This window comes from Amphiura filiformis, chromosome 19 (assembly GCF_039555335.1).
Source record: "Amphiura filiformis chromosome 19, Afil_fr2py, whole genome shotgun sequence".
Classification (NCBI taxonomy): Eukaryota; Metazoa; Echinodermata; class Ophiuroidea; order Amphilepidida; family Amphiuridae; genus Amphiura; species Amphiura filiformis.
In genome coordinates, this window is record NC_092646.1 from 56,987,754 (window position 1) to 57,003,637 (window position 15,884).

The window sequence follows — 15,884 nt, forward strand, 5'->3', positions numbered from 1 at the left end:
CAGTGAAGACCAGTGGGTCATTTGACACTTATTTGAATGCGTACATCATGATTAATAACATATTTTTTATTTATCAAATATCGACTATGACATAAACAGACCTTCATAAGTTTTCAATATATTTTATTGTGTGAAGTCTTACAAACAAATTTTACATTTCAAAGTTGGTCCTCGATACCAATTCCAAAATTTATATTCGAAAAGTTTCTCGTTTTTCAAGTGACTATAACTGTGTAAATCGCTTGTTACAAAATGTACATTAGAAAGGTTGTGAATACTCTCAACCATCTGGGAACCGTAAGGGACCCTACAGACTTTTGTATTCAACGTAGAATATTCGATGTAACATAATTAACTAAACATCTAAAAAGTAACTACCCCCTTAAATAATGACCATTATTCAAAAACGTGCGATGTATTACAGATCTGCAAATGCGTTGGAAGCAGAATTTATTTCTGCGCATTTTGAAACCTCATTTGTAGCAATTGCCTAAATATTGACGCCACATTTAAATCAATGTAACCAAAGATTTGAAAGTTGCAGTAAGTTCTATTGATTTGTATTCAGTATAATGGAAGGAAATCTGTGTAATGTTATCTGAGTATGTTTGTATTGTTGTAAATGCAACTTTCAAATCTGGACCTCACTACATTAAATTGACCCGTGTTTTATTGTTTCTGGGCTATCGTATCAAATGAGGTGTCAAAATGCGCAGAAAGAAATTCTGCTTCCAACGCATTTACAGATTTGAAGTACAATAGCACGGTTTTGAATAATGGCCATTATTCAAGAGGGGTTAGTTTGAGATGTTTATGTTATTTAATCTATTCCCATTCTATTTCAAGTAATTATGATTAAGTTCTAACGAATGTTTGTTGACGTAAAATCGATAATATTTTCTACCAGATATTCTACGTAACATATTATTGATTTTGCGTCATCAAACATTCGTTAGAACTTAAACAATACTTGAAATTGAATGAAACTAGACTAAATATCATAGGTAGGTATGTTACATCTAGACAACCAGAATGTACACATACATTGACGGCCAGAACCACCTTCAGCTAGGTTGTGATGTTAAACACATACACTTAAAAGACATCTCCGTTCGTGCGTTTTAAAGTGACTTGCTTGTGTGAAGCCTTTGTTACAAACTGTACATTTAAAAGGCTTCTCATTAGTGTGAATATGTTCATGGCTTTTTAAGTCAGCTGACTGTATAAATATTTTGTTACAAAAAGTACACTTCAAAGGCTTCTCTTTAGTATGAATACCTTCATGTGTTTTCATGTCACCTAATTGTGCGAAAATCTTCTCGTTAGTATGAATACGTTCGTGTTTCTTCAAGTGACCTGACTGTGTGAAGTCTTTTTTACAAACTGTACATTTATAAGGCTTCTCATTAGTATGAATACGTTCGTGTCTCTTCAAGTGACTTGACTGTGTGAAGCCTTTGTTACAAAATGCACACTTCAAATGCTTCTCTTTAGTATGAATACCTTCATGTGTTTTCATGTCACCTAATTGTGCGCGAAGCTTCTCTTTAGTGTGAATACGTTCGTGTCTCTTCAAGTTATTTGACTGTGTGAAGCCTTTGTTACAAAATGTACATTTGAAAGGCTTATCTTTAGCGTGAATACGTTCATGTGTTTTCAAGTGACCTGACTGTATAAATCTTTTGTTACAAACTGTACATTTGAAAGGCTTCTCATTAGTGTGAATAAGTTCATGTGTTTTCAAGTGACCTGACTGTATAAATCTTTTGTTACAAACTGTACATTTGAAAGGCTTCTCATTAGTGTGAATAAGTTCATGTCGTTTTAAGTCACATGACTGTATAAATCTTTTGTTACACAATGTACACTTCAAAGGCTTTAATTGTGCGTAAAGCTTCTCTTTAGTGTGAATACGTTCGTGGCTCTTCAAGTGACCTGACTGTGTGAAGCCTTTGTTACAAATTGTACATTTAAAGGGTTTCTCTTTAGTGTGAATACGTTCATGTCTTTTTAAGTCAGCTGACTGTATAAATCTTTTGTTACAAAATGTACATTTCAAAGGCTTCTCTTTAGTATGAATACCTGCATCTGTTTTCATGTCACCTAGTTCTACGCAGGCGTGAGTATGTGCATGTCTGTTCAAGCCACATAACTGTGCAAACCCTTTGTTACAAACTTGACATTTGTAAGGTTTCTCTTTAGTATGAGTACGTTCATGGGCCTTCAAGTGACTTGACCGTGCGAAGCCTTTGTTACAAAATGTACATTTGAAAGGCTTCTCTTTAGTATGGACACGTGTATGCACAGTCAAGCTAGTTGATTGTGCGAAGGTTTTGCAACAAAATTTACATTGGAAAGGCTTCTCTTTAGTATGAATACGTCTGTGTGATATCAAACCACTTGACTGAATAAAACGTTTGTTACAAAATGAACACTGGAAAGGCTTCTCTTTAGAATGAGTACGTTCATGTATTTTCAAGTTAGCTGCGATTGAGAAGTCTTTGTTACAATATTTACATGTGAATGGCTTCTCCTTAGAATGAGTACGTTCGTGTATTGTCAGGCTCCATAAGACTGTGAAGCCTCTGTTACAAAATGAACATTTGAAAGGCCTCTCTTTAGAATGAATAAGTTCATGTCTTTTCAAGGAACCCGGGATTGTAAAGCATTTGTTACAAACTGTACATTTGAAAGGCTTCTCTTTTGAATGAATACGTTCATGTGTTTTCAAGTGAACTGACTGTGTGAAGGCTTTGTTACAAACTTTACATTTATAAGGCTTCTCTTTTAGATGGATGCGTTTATGTACTATCAAATAACTTGAATTTGTGAAGCGATTGTTGCACAATTCACACTTGTAAGGCTTCTCCCCAGTATGAATGCGTTCATGTACTAACAAGTGAGATGACTGTCTGAAACATTTGTTACAAAATTTGCATTGGAATTGCTTGTCTTTGGTATGGATACTCGCATGCGAAGTTAAGCCCCCTAACTGTGTGAAGCCCCTGTTACAAACTTCACACTTGTAAGGTTTCTCTTTAGTATGGATACGCTCATGTGTTTTCAAGTTACATGATGTTGTGAAGCCTTTGTTACAAAAAGAACAATTGAAAGGCTTCACTTTTGCATGAATATATGTATGCGATTTCAAGTGATATTGCTGTGCGAAGCCTTTGTTACAAAATTTACATTTAAAAGGCTTCTCTTTAGTATGAGTGCGTTCATGTAGTATCAGATGAGCTGGATATGGGAACCCTTTGTTACAAAATTTACATTTGAGACGGTTCTTTTTATGCGATGGTTCACCCTTAACGGTTCTTTTGCCTTGACGAGATGCCACTGAAGCCATGGGAAATTCAGGATCTTTTTTAATACAGTCTTTTTCCAGTTTACGCTCTACATGTTTGTCATCCACCAGTTCTTGTGATTCTTGTATTTTACAATATGTCTTATTGACCTTTGAAATGTCATCTCTCAATTTTGGCAATTTTTTCAAACCATTTCGATGGTTTTTCGGAATGGACTCTCCACATCTAGACATATTCTCTTCCGGCATTCTCCTCTTCTGCTGCACAGCCATTGTCTTCCTTTGTGACACCTTCTTTGTACTATGCCCACTTACTGAATTCCTCCCTCTCTTTGGAAAAGGTACATAGACCCCGGTGCTCTTATAACCATACCAGTAAGGACGAATCCGCATTTCATGATGTCTTATATGGAACAAGTATCTGATCACATCATTGCAGAATCTCCTTCCACAGTATTGGCATACTTTGGCCATAATGTAGTCCCACTCACGTGGAGGTCTATTCACATCCATTATTCTGTAATGAAACCAAAGGGACTCAAACGATTAGACCACATATTTTCACTAAATAAACTACTAGTTAATTTAAATAAAATAATGGGTACACCTGGACAACATTGAAGCTCCCGACACCGACAACTTAATGGAGAAAAATGGTAGTATAGAGGTAAAGGGCATGAAGGTCAAATTTCAGTTTTTTAGTTTCCACGTAGGTAAAAAAATTCAAAAATGCTCTGATTATGATCAAATTAGTTTCAAATCATTCTGTTCAGAAAAATATGAAATAATTAAGCTATCAATCTATTTTCAAGAACATTTCTTTCTTTGAGAAATTTGAAGAAAAATAACATTGTCAAAACACATAATTAACGCATTGTCGCATGTTACCTTCACTCTTCGAGTTACATTCAATCAACATGGTCTCCCAACTAAACGGCTGTATATAGTCAGTTTACAAAATCTTAAAATGATCATATAGGACAGTTTAACATACTTAGCTAAAAGAGTGAGAGCGTCCCCGTTGTTGTTTATTTAACTTTAGTGTGTATATGAAACGCTTCGAAGATATTTTGACACCATAGAATATAAAAACTAGTAATTTGATAAGTAACATTCCTCTATGAAGTATGGGGTAAGCTCCGGAAGGAGCGAACCTAGCGAACGAACGAAGGTATGGGGGAAGATTGTGGAGGTATCGGCCGTAAAAAATAATAGAGCTAAAATATTGTTCAAGGTTATCTCGAAGGGCTACATAGAAACAATTAGTGCTCAAAAACAATTGCGATCAAGCTAAAACTATAAATTAGCCCCCGATAGAGGGCAGGGCCTGAAGAATGAGGGAAATTAAGGGGTAAAAATAAAATGGTTCCTAAAAATTATAACTTCAGGTTACATGTACGCACCTCGCTTTCTTGACCTGCGGGGCAATTATATAGTTTTATTTATGCAAGCCCTCACAATGGGAGGCATCAACCCTACACCAGGCTTGCGGCTTTCTTGTTTTGCTTTTGCTTTTTTTTTTTTTGCTTTAAAAAAAAAAAAATTATATCGACCCCAGCCCTTGAGGGCTTAAGGGATCTGGGATGAGCGTTTTGAGCGTTTCGACAGTATTTTTTGCGGGACATGAGAGCACATCAGACATATCAAATTGCATTCTGAATACGAAGAATGTCTTTCTGATATCAAATAGTTTTCAATTTTTTGATATTCACGATAAATATAATACAAATTTTATGACAAAAAATTATTATTAAAATTTGATATTTTTCACATTTTTGATATATAACAGTCCTCGAAGTAAATTTGATAAATCTAATGATATATTCTTTATGCCGCAAGCCCGGCCGGGCTGAGGCCAGAAACTCCAATCCCATAGTGAGGACTTGCAACACCTAATGGAGTTCAAATACACCAGGGACAAAAAGAAACTCGTCAGTTATATTCATCCTTGTTGTTCAATACCTTGATAATAACCGGGCCCGAACACAGATATTTCACGGATTTTTCAACCAGTCACAGATTTTTCATGGTTTTTTACCTTTTCACCCAAATTAACCAAATAACCGTCGGATACATAATCGAACTGAATATACTAAACGTTATAGCGTGTTGTAAACGTGTTTTGGTCGGCGACAAACCGTTTAAATATAACATTTAAGGTTAGCCAATATTTTAAACTGTGATTTGGTAGTTCACATCATCCTGCGAATGGTAGCTTTGGCAAAAATTACATTGATCATTTAATAGCAAGTGTGTAGACAAATTCCAATACTACCATCACAGATATACTTTTGTAGGTCCTGTGGTTCTTGAGTTATGTTGTAAAGAGGCCTGGAAAAACAACACTTTTGTAAAACGCACATAACTCATTAACCACAATAAATCCAGCAAGTTTTCAAAATATATGATTTGTAGAATGAACTTTTGTAAAACATCAAAGTATTATTGTTCATCAAAGTATTATATAAAAGTATTATTTTCATCAAAGTATTATATATAATTGAGATAATGGAAATCGTTTTATGGCTGCTTCGGCCAACAATATGCGTCTACCCTTAAATGTCGGTGTATATAAATGGCATTAAAAGTATACCTACTAAAGTATAGCGGTTCTTAGCCTAATATTAACTACAAATGTATACTATTAGGTGACATATAGTATTAGGTAGAGTACGAATTCAATGTAAAAGAAGCTTGAAATTGGGTATGAACATAAAAATAAACATGTAGGCCTGATACAAATGCAAAAAAAGTAGTAAAAGTGATTTACTTACAAAAAAATATTTTCACGTTATTGCATGTCAAGTAAGTACACAGGTAGGTTTCACTGTTACAGTAGGCAGATAGGTGGTGGGTGGAACAAACCAATCGGCCATGAAGTTTCATTGTGTGTAATTTCATGGACAATGAACTCATAAAAACTGACAAAGAGTTGTACTCAGCTAGGCCAAGGCCAGCCTTTACGTGGCTCATTTACTACGTACTACATGTACTATGACATGGTGACATGACGCGGCGTATACAGTTATTATTTGGTAGATTTTACAGGAAGTTAAATAGGTCTACTTAAGCTTACTTACTATTCACGTTTCCAACTTCCAAGTGCAAATCCAGGCAATCCTAAATATTTGCTGTTGTTGTTAATTGTTGTCGCAGAACACCATCTACTGTTAAAATTATAAGTGTATCTTCAAAACATTTGTGAAGCCGTATGGTAAAAAATAATTGATTGAGCCGCATATTATGCCGCCTTTATCACCGAATCACAGTCTGGACCATTGCACTATGGACTTGCCTTGCTGCGACAGGTTGAACTCTGACTGCTATACCGCGTACAGTTGTTTGAACAAGTGATTGTTTGGTATAAAACGCGCGCAGCCAAGTATTAATTTTCCCGATGCCTATCTACTGCTGATCAAGTAGTGTGGAACTGTGGATAACAAAAATAGCCCGAGGTCTTTGCTATCTACTGTTGATCAAGGTGTTGATAACATACTACATGTACAATCCTGGAAACAAAATATTGGCATACAAAAAACAACGAATCACAATTGAAATGTGCTTGCCCTATTGCAGGAGAGTGAAATATGCATACGATGTATCTCACGCTTTTGTTTGCCATCATTTTTCCAGGATTGTCCGAGTCAAATCCTAAATCCTGAAACTTTGGAACTTAATGTTTTATTAACTTCACATTTCACACAAAAACATTTAAGAGATATGGTTTTTTTATGGCGAGTAAATAAATAGAAAACGGTAATTTTTGTTGGGGAGCGGTCATTTAATAAAAACATCGCTAATGCCTGGTTTCGCGTCATGACTTGGGTCTGAATTACGCACGAACTTTTTAGAAAAAAAAGTAATTTATAAATGCAATGAAGAATATTAGAAACCCGGATTAGAAAATAAGAAAAAGAAATCTAAATATATTCAGGGGTTCGAACCCGTGTTTCACTGGGCCTGTGTCATCGGAGGTAGACGCCGTAACCATTCGGCCACGGTTGTGTAACTTGAACTTCAACAGGCTTAAAATATAATAAAACAGCCTGCCGGTTGCCAGGCATTATCCTATCGGTGAAGGTGTTTTTTTATTTTTTTTATTTTCAATAGCAAGCTTCTATAGCCATTAGACGATAAAAAACACCATGTCGTTTTTGTGTTGTTGTTTTTGTTGTTTGGGTTTTTTTTTCTTTGTTGTTTTCTTTTTGACATCTCTGGCTTAAATTTCAACAGAATTGCAGATTAGATTTGGTTTCATATAGATGAAGCAGTTAGGGGCTGTGCAATAATTATGAACCCTGGGGGGAGGGTAAAATTGGGGGGGGGGGCAAGAAATTTTTGGCGAGCCGAAAGGGGGGCAAGAAATTTTGGCAAGCCGAGAGGGGGGACAAGCGATTTTGGCACGCATTCACGGGGCGCCTTTTAATAAAACGCTCTAAAAGGCTTAGGAAAACAGTACGGAAACGCTTAAATATGCAAATTTTCCTGCTCGCTACGCTCGCAACATACATCTAGACCATTTAAAGTTTGGAATTTGGGATCCCAAAATTTGGCATGTTCAAGGGGGGGCAAAGAATTTTGGCGGGCCGAGAAGGGGGTGGGGGCAAGCGATTTTGGCGGGCCGAGAGGGAGGCAAGCGATTTTTGGCGAGCCGTTCAGAAATTTTACCCCCCCGGGGGGGCTGATAATTATTGCACAGCCCCTTATAAATCTTGGTATTGGTCCCATTTTCAATTCAAACTCAGAGCTCAAAGACAACTTTACCACACATTTTCAATATTTTTACACTTTTTTTTATGAACGTAACCCCTGGGAAGTAACCAGACCCAGTTAACAAGTGTAGCACAACCCCGGAAATTTACTTCGTGTTAGAATTTTACTGGGTCTAATTTAAATTGTGCTTCTGTTTCGGTAACAAATACCGATTGTCTTGTAATTTTTAAATTATGTTTCAACCTAAATCTGAAATTTGGAGTTTTATTAAAGAGAAAGTGACTTTTGAGTTTTGTTTTCACCACTGTTTCTATGCCCGAATTGAACAGGGTCTAGATAATCTCGACGATGATAAAATGTGCTTCTGTTTCGCTCTCAAGCTAAATCAGAAATCGGGAGGAGTATAATTAAAGAGAAAGTGACGTTTGAGAGTTTTTTCACCACTGTTTCAATACCCTAATTGAACAGGGTCTAGATAATCCATAGCGTAATAGTGAAAAGTGTTTATCTTTCGCCCAAAATTACCTATCGTCAGGCAATTTTCTGTGAATTTCTAGAAAGTGTGTCTCAACCTAAATCTGAACTCTTGATGAGGGGTATAATTAAAGAGAAAGTGACTTTTGAATGTTGTTTTCACCACTGTTTCTTTGCCCGAATTGAACAGGTTTGTGTGTACAGATAGAACGTAAGCCTATTAGCATGCATCATTACTGGTCGAACACGATAAGATTTCAGGTGTAAATACTTAGAAACTTTTCTGATAGCTTCTTATAGCTTCTGATAGCACGTTAGATTTGTTTGCAGCCCTCACTAGCTAGCTTTTGATTCAACAAGCTACTTGGGGGAGGGGCGGTGTCCAACCTTCAAGTAATTATTTTGTGTAAGCTAACCCTAAGCCTATTCATAACCCTAATCCTAACTCTAACCCTAAACTAACCCTAACCAATCAATGACAGTGCCTGTTTCAAGCCTATAAGCCTGCTGCGTGCATGATCGCCTGTCGAATTCGTCTACCTACCTCGACCGGAGACCAAGTTCAGACCCCGGCTCTATTGGGTAGCTGTGTTAACGCACCAATGACCGAAATCCTATCGTATTCGACAAGCAATGTGACACTCCTGTGTAGCCCAGTGAGATTGATGATTTTACTGGGCTGAGGTTTCCATAACGATTAAAACGTGCTTCCGTTTCGTGCGCAACACTATATCGTCATGCAATTTTGTGTGAATTTCTCGAAAACATGTCTCAACCTAAATCTGAAATGATGAAGAGGAGCACTTTTCAAGAAAAAGTGATTTTTGAGTTTTATTTTCGCTACTTGTTTTGTGCCGAATTATACAGGTTTGTGTACACCCGTGTGTACAGATCGAGCGTATTCGCTTGCATCTCAGCCGTCGTGTGACCGATTGTGATGATTTAAAGTCAGGGTTCAAGTTTACGTTGCACAGTGTCATCGCCCCGATATCTTCATAGCAGAAAATGCCATGGTAGGTTGAATCCACAGCCACGCATGGCCTTTGTATTCCCACCTGTTTAATAGTTTTTAAACGCACAATGGGCTGAAGGACATCCGACTAAGGCTAATGACTGTGACTGACCTCTGTACGGTCAGCGATCATACATACGCCATTGTCATCTTCCTTTAGGCTGCCTCTACGATAGTCTCCTACACAGCCAGTTTGTGTCAGTCGGTCTGACACTCGTCGATCCTGTATGTTCGTGATAGCCACATACAGTCTGGCCGGCCCGAGACTACCTCCACGAGGGTCTACGCTGCGCTATTTAAAATATGAATTTTGGTCACTTTTTCAGCTCAAGACGCACGCTTGTTTCTCAAGACGCTAGCTAACGACGATAATATCCGTTGAACATATATGTTCAAGTGCAAGGAACCAGATCTGGTTTCTTTATACGAAATCATTTACGGGAGATATTCATTATTTTCTACCCCGGTATCCAAAGATTTATCGTCTGAATATCAATCGTGCATAGCACATTTACGTGTATCGATCCCGTGTATTCATTTCAGTGTCTCTGGTTGTATAATGTAATTATTAACCGGGCGATGTCGGTGTGCGTTGTTGATAATCAAAATCTCAAGGCATTTTTTTTATCATAATTTGATTGTTTCTTATCTTAATTTAGTCCCAATGTAGTGCAGGGGCTTCACATTCCCCAATGTCTTGTTTACAGCACTGTCCAGCGTCAGTGCAGTCACTGGAACAAATCAGTTACGTTATCCAATTGAAATGTGCTTAACAATAGTGGATTAAGGCCTTCGCAACCGGCAGACTGAAAATGCTATTCAAGATGCATGTAAATATAAATAAACGATATACTGCAACAGGTGTTATACAGTAAAAATAAAAATTCTTTTAAAAAGGAATGGTCGCCCAAGGGAGCTTTGATGTGATGTCTTGAAATAGCTCGAATTGTAGCCGTTTGGATAACATTTACTTTAACATTTTACATTAAAACAATTGTAACATTATCATAGTAAACAAAGGAAAGATTATGATATGCAATGTAAAGACGGCACTAAAAGTAACGCAGCTGTTACAAAATACGGCTATAGCGACGTCAGAACTAATAATTGTGTTCACAATATTTCAACATAGAAGAAAGGATGATTTATTTACGCGCATTTTAATACCCTATTTGTCCAATTTTGTTCAACATTAACAAAACAGCAGTGTTTTTAATGAAAAATACCCTAATTTAACGGTTGCAGCTATGTATTGATTTGAAGCCAGCGCGGAGATAATGCCCCAATGCATGTGTAATAACCATTGATCGCTGTAAACTGCAAGCCCACTGCAAGTTTTAAATTCGGGTATTTTTCTTTAAAAGCACTACTATGTTGTTAATATTGATCGACATTTGACAAATAGGGTATCAAAATGCGCGTAAATATATCATCCTTCTTTCTATGTAGAAATAGTGTGGAAACAATTATTAGTTCTGAAGCTATAGGCGTATTTATAACAGCTGCGTTACTTTTTGTGCAGACTTATATTAAATTGCAGTGGGAGAAATGTAAAATTGCACTGCATGGGATGCAAAAAGGGTTGGTTTTAAATAAAAGGAATACGGCTCAGGTAAGAGGTTACCATTTCGGTTACTATCGTTAGGCAATCATGGTACAATGTATCATGTTGGGGAGGGGGGTTGTTGCAGCATAATTATTCTATTTAGAATATAGCTTTGCATATTTAAGTGCAATATCAGATATTTATTTAGTAGGGTTGCTGAGGTGAAAGGACTTTGGTTGGAGGTTACAAAAATGCATTTCGAAAATTCAGCTGAAGTCCGTTGCCATGGCAACGGCCCGATTTGTGTTTTTTACAATTTTCGCCTATTTTGGAGCTAAAAAAGTGAAAATTGCCCTTAAAAGGGCGCCTCGTTGCCTTAATATACAAGTTGGTATTTCAAAATAAGTTGTATCATAAAAAAGCCCCATCCTTGTTCTATCTACAAACGAAGTTGTGTTTAGAGACTCGTTTTTTAAATATAGATTTCGGACCTGTCAACACTGCAAGTTTTTCAAATTTGAAAAATGCCATTTTTTACCGATTTTGGCGATACGAAAAAATAACTTTTGCGCTCACCCAGGATTTTGTCGTTATGGTTATTGGTAGAACATACCTTGCCCCCAACATATCTAATAAGAACAGCTTGGGGAAATTTATTTCTCTAAGGAAGGTGTTGCCAGAAAAACATACATTTTGTAAAAATTCAAAATTCTCATAAAAAGAAAATTTGCTGCATTTTGCCCTAGATTTAGCACATGTGATGTAATGAGTTGTATGTAGAGTCAGTTTATCATCATGGTCAACTATTCTGAATGTTTCGAAACAATAAATGAAGTTTAATTTTAATGCGGTGTTGCCAGATGCCGAAATTTATGAAAGCTACATTACGCCAAATAGCCCAAATAGGTCTAAGTTTTCATGTATGAATCTAGTCAATCCAGTTAAATCACGGTCCATTATTATAAATCATTTTATCATAATTTCACCTGTTCTGAATGTTTGGAAACAAAAAAGTTCATCATACAGTGTTGCCAGATGCCAAAAAGTAGAAAAGATATGTAAAATTCTGGTTTACCCTGTGTACCCTGTGTTTTCAATATACCGTAAAATTCCGTCTACAAGCATAAATATGCCTCTATATATTTCGTTAAAAAAACCCTCGTTTAGAGGCATATATGCTTCTAGACGGAATTCTACGGTATACAATTCTGGTTAACCCTGGGCACCATATTTTCATAAAAGGATTTTTTTTTAAATTTGCACCGAAATTAGTACATGTGATGTAATGAATTGTATGTAGAGTCACATTATCATCATGGACAACTATTCTATATGTTTCGAAACTTTAATTTTAATCCAGTGTTGCCAGATGCCTAAACTTAAAAAAAATATGACAAGTTTTTATGTATGATAAACAATTTCTTTGATGATGCATCTAATATACAATTAATTTATAATAAATTACGATATGACTCCTTTAACCATGTTAACCTATTTGTTTGTCAGTTGTGAATGTTTAACATAGTGTTACTAGCAGACATAGGAGGATTTTGTAACAAATACACCATACATGCCATACAATCTCAGAGCTTTTTAAACCTTGTACTTTACTCAAGGGAATGGGTATGAACGTTTGGGCAGTATTTATTGTGGGACATTAGAGCACATCAGACATATCGAATTGCATTCTGAATACGAAGAATGGCCCTCTGATATCAAATAATTTTCATTTTTGAAATTCGCAATGTAATACACATTTTATGGCAAATCATTAAAAATTGATATTTTGATATTTAACAGTACTCGAAGTAAACTTTATAAATCTGATGATTTCTATCTAAAGTGTATGTAGGTGGGATGAAAAGCCGACGATCAATTGAAAATTTTGACCTTTCGTATTGAAGATATGGATTTTTTTCCCAAAACACCAAAACAAATTAGGTCTTTTTGGGGAAAAAGTCCATATCTTCAATATGAAATACAAAATTTGTATTATATCGTGAATTTCATAAAATGAAAATTATTTGATATCAGAAAGACATTCTTCGTATTCAGAATGCAATTCGATATGTCTGACGTGCTCTCATGTCCCACTACAAATGCTGTCGAAACGCTCAAAAACGCTCATTCCAGTTCCCTTAACCACTTTAACATTGACATAAACTTTCCAGTAAACATGTTTATAAACAAAATTGTAATTTCATTACTTTAATATAAGTCCTAGTATCGCCAATTTTCATTTTCATTTCAGATATTGCTGAAAAGTTGGAAAAGAAATTGGCCAATCAAATCTTTTCAATACACATACACTCTTTACCAGTGTTCCAATTTCATGATTATATATATGACCAGGTATTTGATCAAAAAGTGTTCCCAGAACATAAGTTTGAGTTTAACAAGACATTCTTGATGTACAGGCGTGGGGTATACTTGAAATACAGGCATCTGAAGAGGGGAAGCAACGAGTTACCCCAAATCACAGCAGCAGGTAGTGGCTGGGCCGCCGAGTGTGAATAATTATGTATTTATTTTGGAAGGTTCGTGTTTGTTCTCAATTTTGGGGTGTTTTTCCCAAAATTTAACATTTTTGGTGATATTTCAAAAAAAGCGACATGCCAAAGACTAATCGTTGGGCACATACTTTGTTATTGATAATGCAGTTCGTTTCCGCATACCTTTGTTACCATTCGCTTTGGTGATTTACTAATATTATCAATTTTGTGACTGCAATAAGCGTTTTTAATACCTTTTAAGTTTACCAAGAAATTAAGAAAAATATCTGGTCATGGTCGTTTCAGAATTTCATTCTGATCTTCGGATTTTGCAGGCAACAGAATGCAGATTGGCTCATGATAGATGTCGTATTCCTCTATGTGGGTCCCTTGATGATAAAATTATTTTGAATTCCTTGTAACAACATACACATTTTCGTCTGAAAACAGGGGACCGTTCACAAACACTTGTAAGGGGGGGCATGATGCAAAAACATTTCATCGCGAGGCCCCCCTTTACAGACCTCAAAAATTTCAGTGCCCCCCCTTTTTGACATGAAAATTATAAGTCAACCCCATAGAAAAGCATATAAACTAAATTTTCCCAGGAAAATTTCTGGTCATTTTTCAGGCCCCCCTTAGGAGGGTCAAATATTTTCAGCCCCCCCTTTTTTGCATCAGGCCCCCCCCCCCCAAACAAGTGTTTGTGAACGGTCCCCAGGGTTTCAGTTTAAACAAATAGTTTATGGGGTCATATCATAATTTATTATAATTTAATTGTATTTTAGATGCATCATCAAAGAAATTGTTTATCATACATAAAAACTGATCTGGCAACACTGCAACTTAAAGTTTCGAAACATAGAGAATAGTTGTCCATGGTGATAATGTGACTCTACATACAATTCATTACATCACAGGTACTAAATTCGGGGCAAATTGGAAAAAATGTCCTTTTATCTGTTTATGAAAATAGAGTGCGCACGGTAAACCAAAAATGGTATTAAAAACACAGGGTGCACAGGGTAAACCAGAATTGTACCTTTTCTACTTTTTGGCATCTGGCAACACTGTATGATGAACTTTTTTGTTTCCAAACATTCAAAACAGGTGAAAATTATGATAAAATGATTTATAATAATAGACTGTGATTTGACTGGATTGACTAGATTCATACATGAAAACTTAGACCTATTTGGGCTATTTTGCGTAATGTAGCTTTCATAATTTTGGGCATCTGGCAATACCGCATTAAAATTAAACTTCATTTATTGCTTCGAAACATTCAGAATAGTTGACCATGATGATAAACTGACTCTACATACAACTCATTACATCACATGTGCTAAATCTAGTGCAAAATGCAGCAAATTTTCTTTTTATGAGAATTTTGAATTTTTACAAAATGTATGTTTTTCTGGCAACACCTTCCTTAGAGAAATAAATTTCCCCAAGCTGTTCTTATTATATATGTTGGGGGCAAGGTATGTTCTACCAATAACCATAACGACAAAATCCTAGGTGAGCGCGAAAGTTAATTTTTAGTATCGCCAAAATCGGTAAAAAATGGCATTTTTCAAATTTGAAAAACTTGCAGTGTTGCCAGGCCCGAAATCGATATTTAGAAAACGAATCTCTAAACACAACTTCGTTTGTAGATAGAACAAGGATGGGGCTTTTTTATGATACAATTTATTTTTAAATACCAACTTGTATATCAAGGCAACCAGGCGTACTTTTAAGGGCAATTTTCACTTCTTTAGCTCCAAAATAGGCGAAAATTGTAAAAAACACAAATCGGGCCGTTGCCATGGCAACGGACTTCTGCTGAATTTTCGAAATGCATTTTTGTAACCTCCAACCAAAGTCCTTTCACCTCAGCAAGAAAAAAAATTTTGACCGTGACCAACCCTACTAAATAAATATATGATATTGCACTTAATTCTTGTTGATTGTTTTCCAAACAGGAGATTTGGTAAAGAAGACAAGAATAATTACGAGTGTTATTTAGTGACTTTTTATTTAATCAATACTGGAAAAAGATATGAATATGAACAATTTTTTTTATATAACAATGTTTTTACTTCGAAACAGCAATGACAATGAAGTTTAATTTAACAGACAGAAATAAAAATGAAGTTTAAGTTAATATTAACAATGGTCTGGGGGTCGAAACGCGATGGAGAACAATAATTAAAACCGACGCCGATTAATTACAGGTCAAAGGCCGTCATACTATCCCCAGGAATACTATAATTCGATCACAACATGTCGTCGGCCGTATCACATACTGACGTATTTGCAAAATACGCATTTCGAGAAAATCGAACTTGAAAATCT

The 15,884-nt window shown here is 36.0% G+C and overlaps 1 protein-coding gene across 1 annotated transcript; it reads right to left on the reverse strand.

The window, feature by feature from the left end:
* Positions 1-382: 382 nt before the first annotated feature.
* On the reverse strand, positions 383-6,801 carry LOC140141536 (uncharacterized). The gene is made up of 2 exons (XM_072163441.1): positions 6,388-6,801; positions 383-3,824 (listed from the first exon to the last, which is right to left on the reverse strand). Exon 2 carries the CDS (start codon positions 3,818-3,820, stop codon positions 1,082-1,084), a length of 2,739 nt encoding a protein of 912 aa, XP_072019542.1. The 5' UTR covers positions 3,821-3,824; positions 6,388-6,801; the 3' UTR covers positions 383-1,081.
* Positions 6,802-15,884: the final 9,083 nt, after the last annotated feature.

Coding starts and splice junctions, on each gene's coding strand:
- LOC140141536 (XM_072163441.1), bottom strand. CDS start 3,820: ATGGATGTGAATAGACCTCCACGTGAGTGGGACTACATTATGGCCAAA.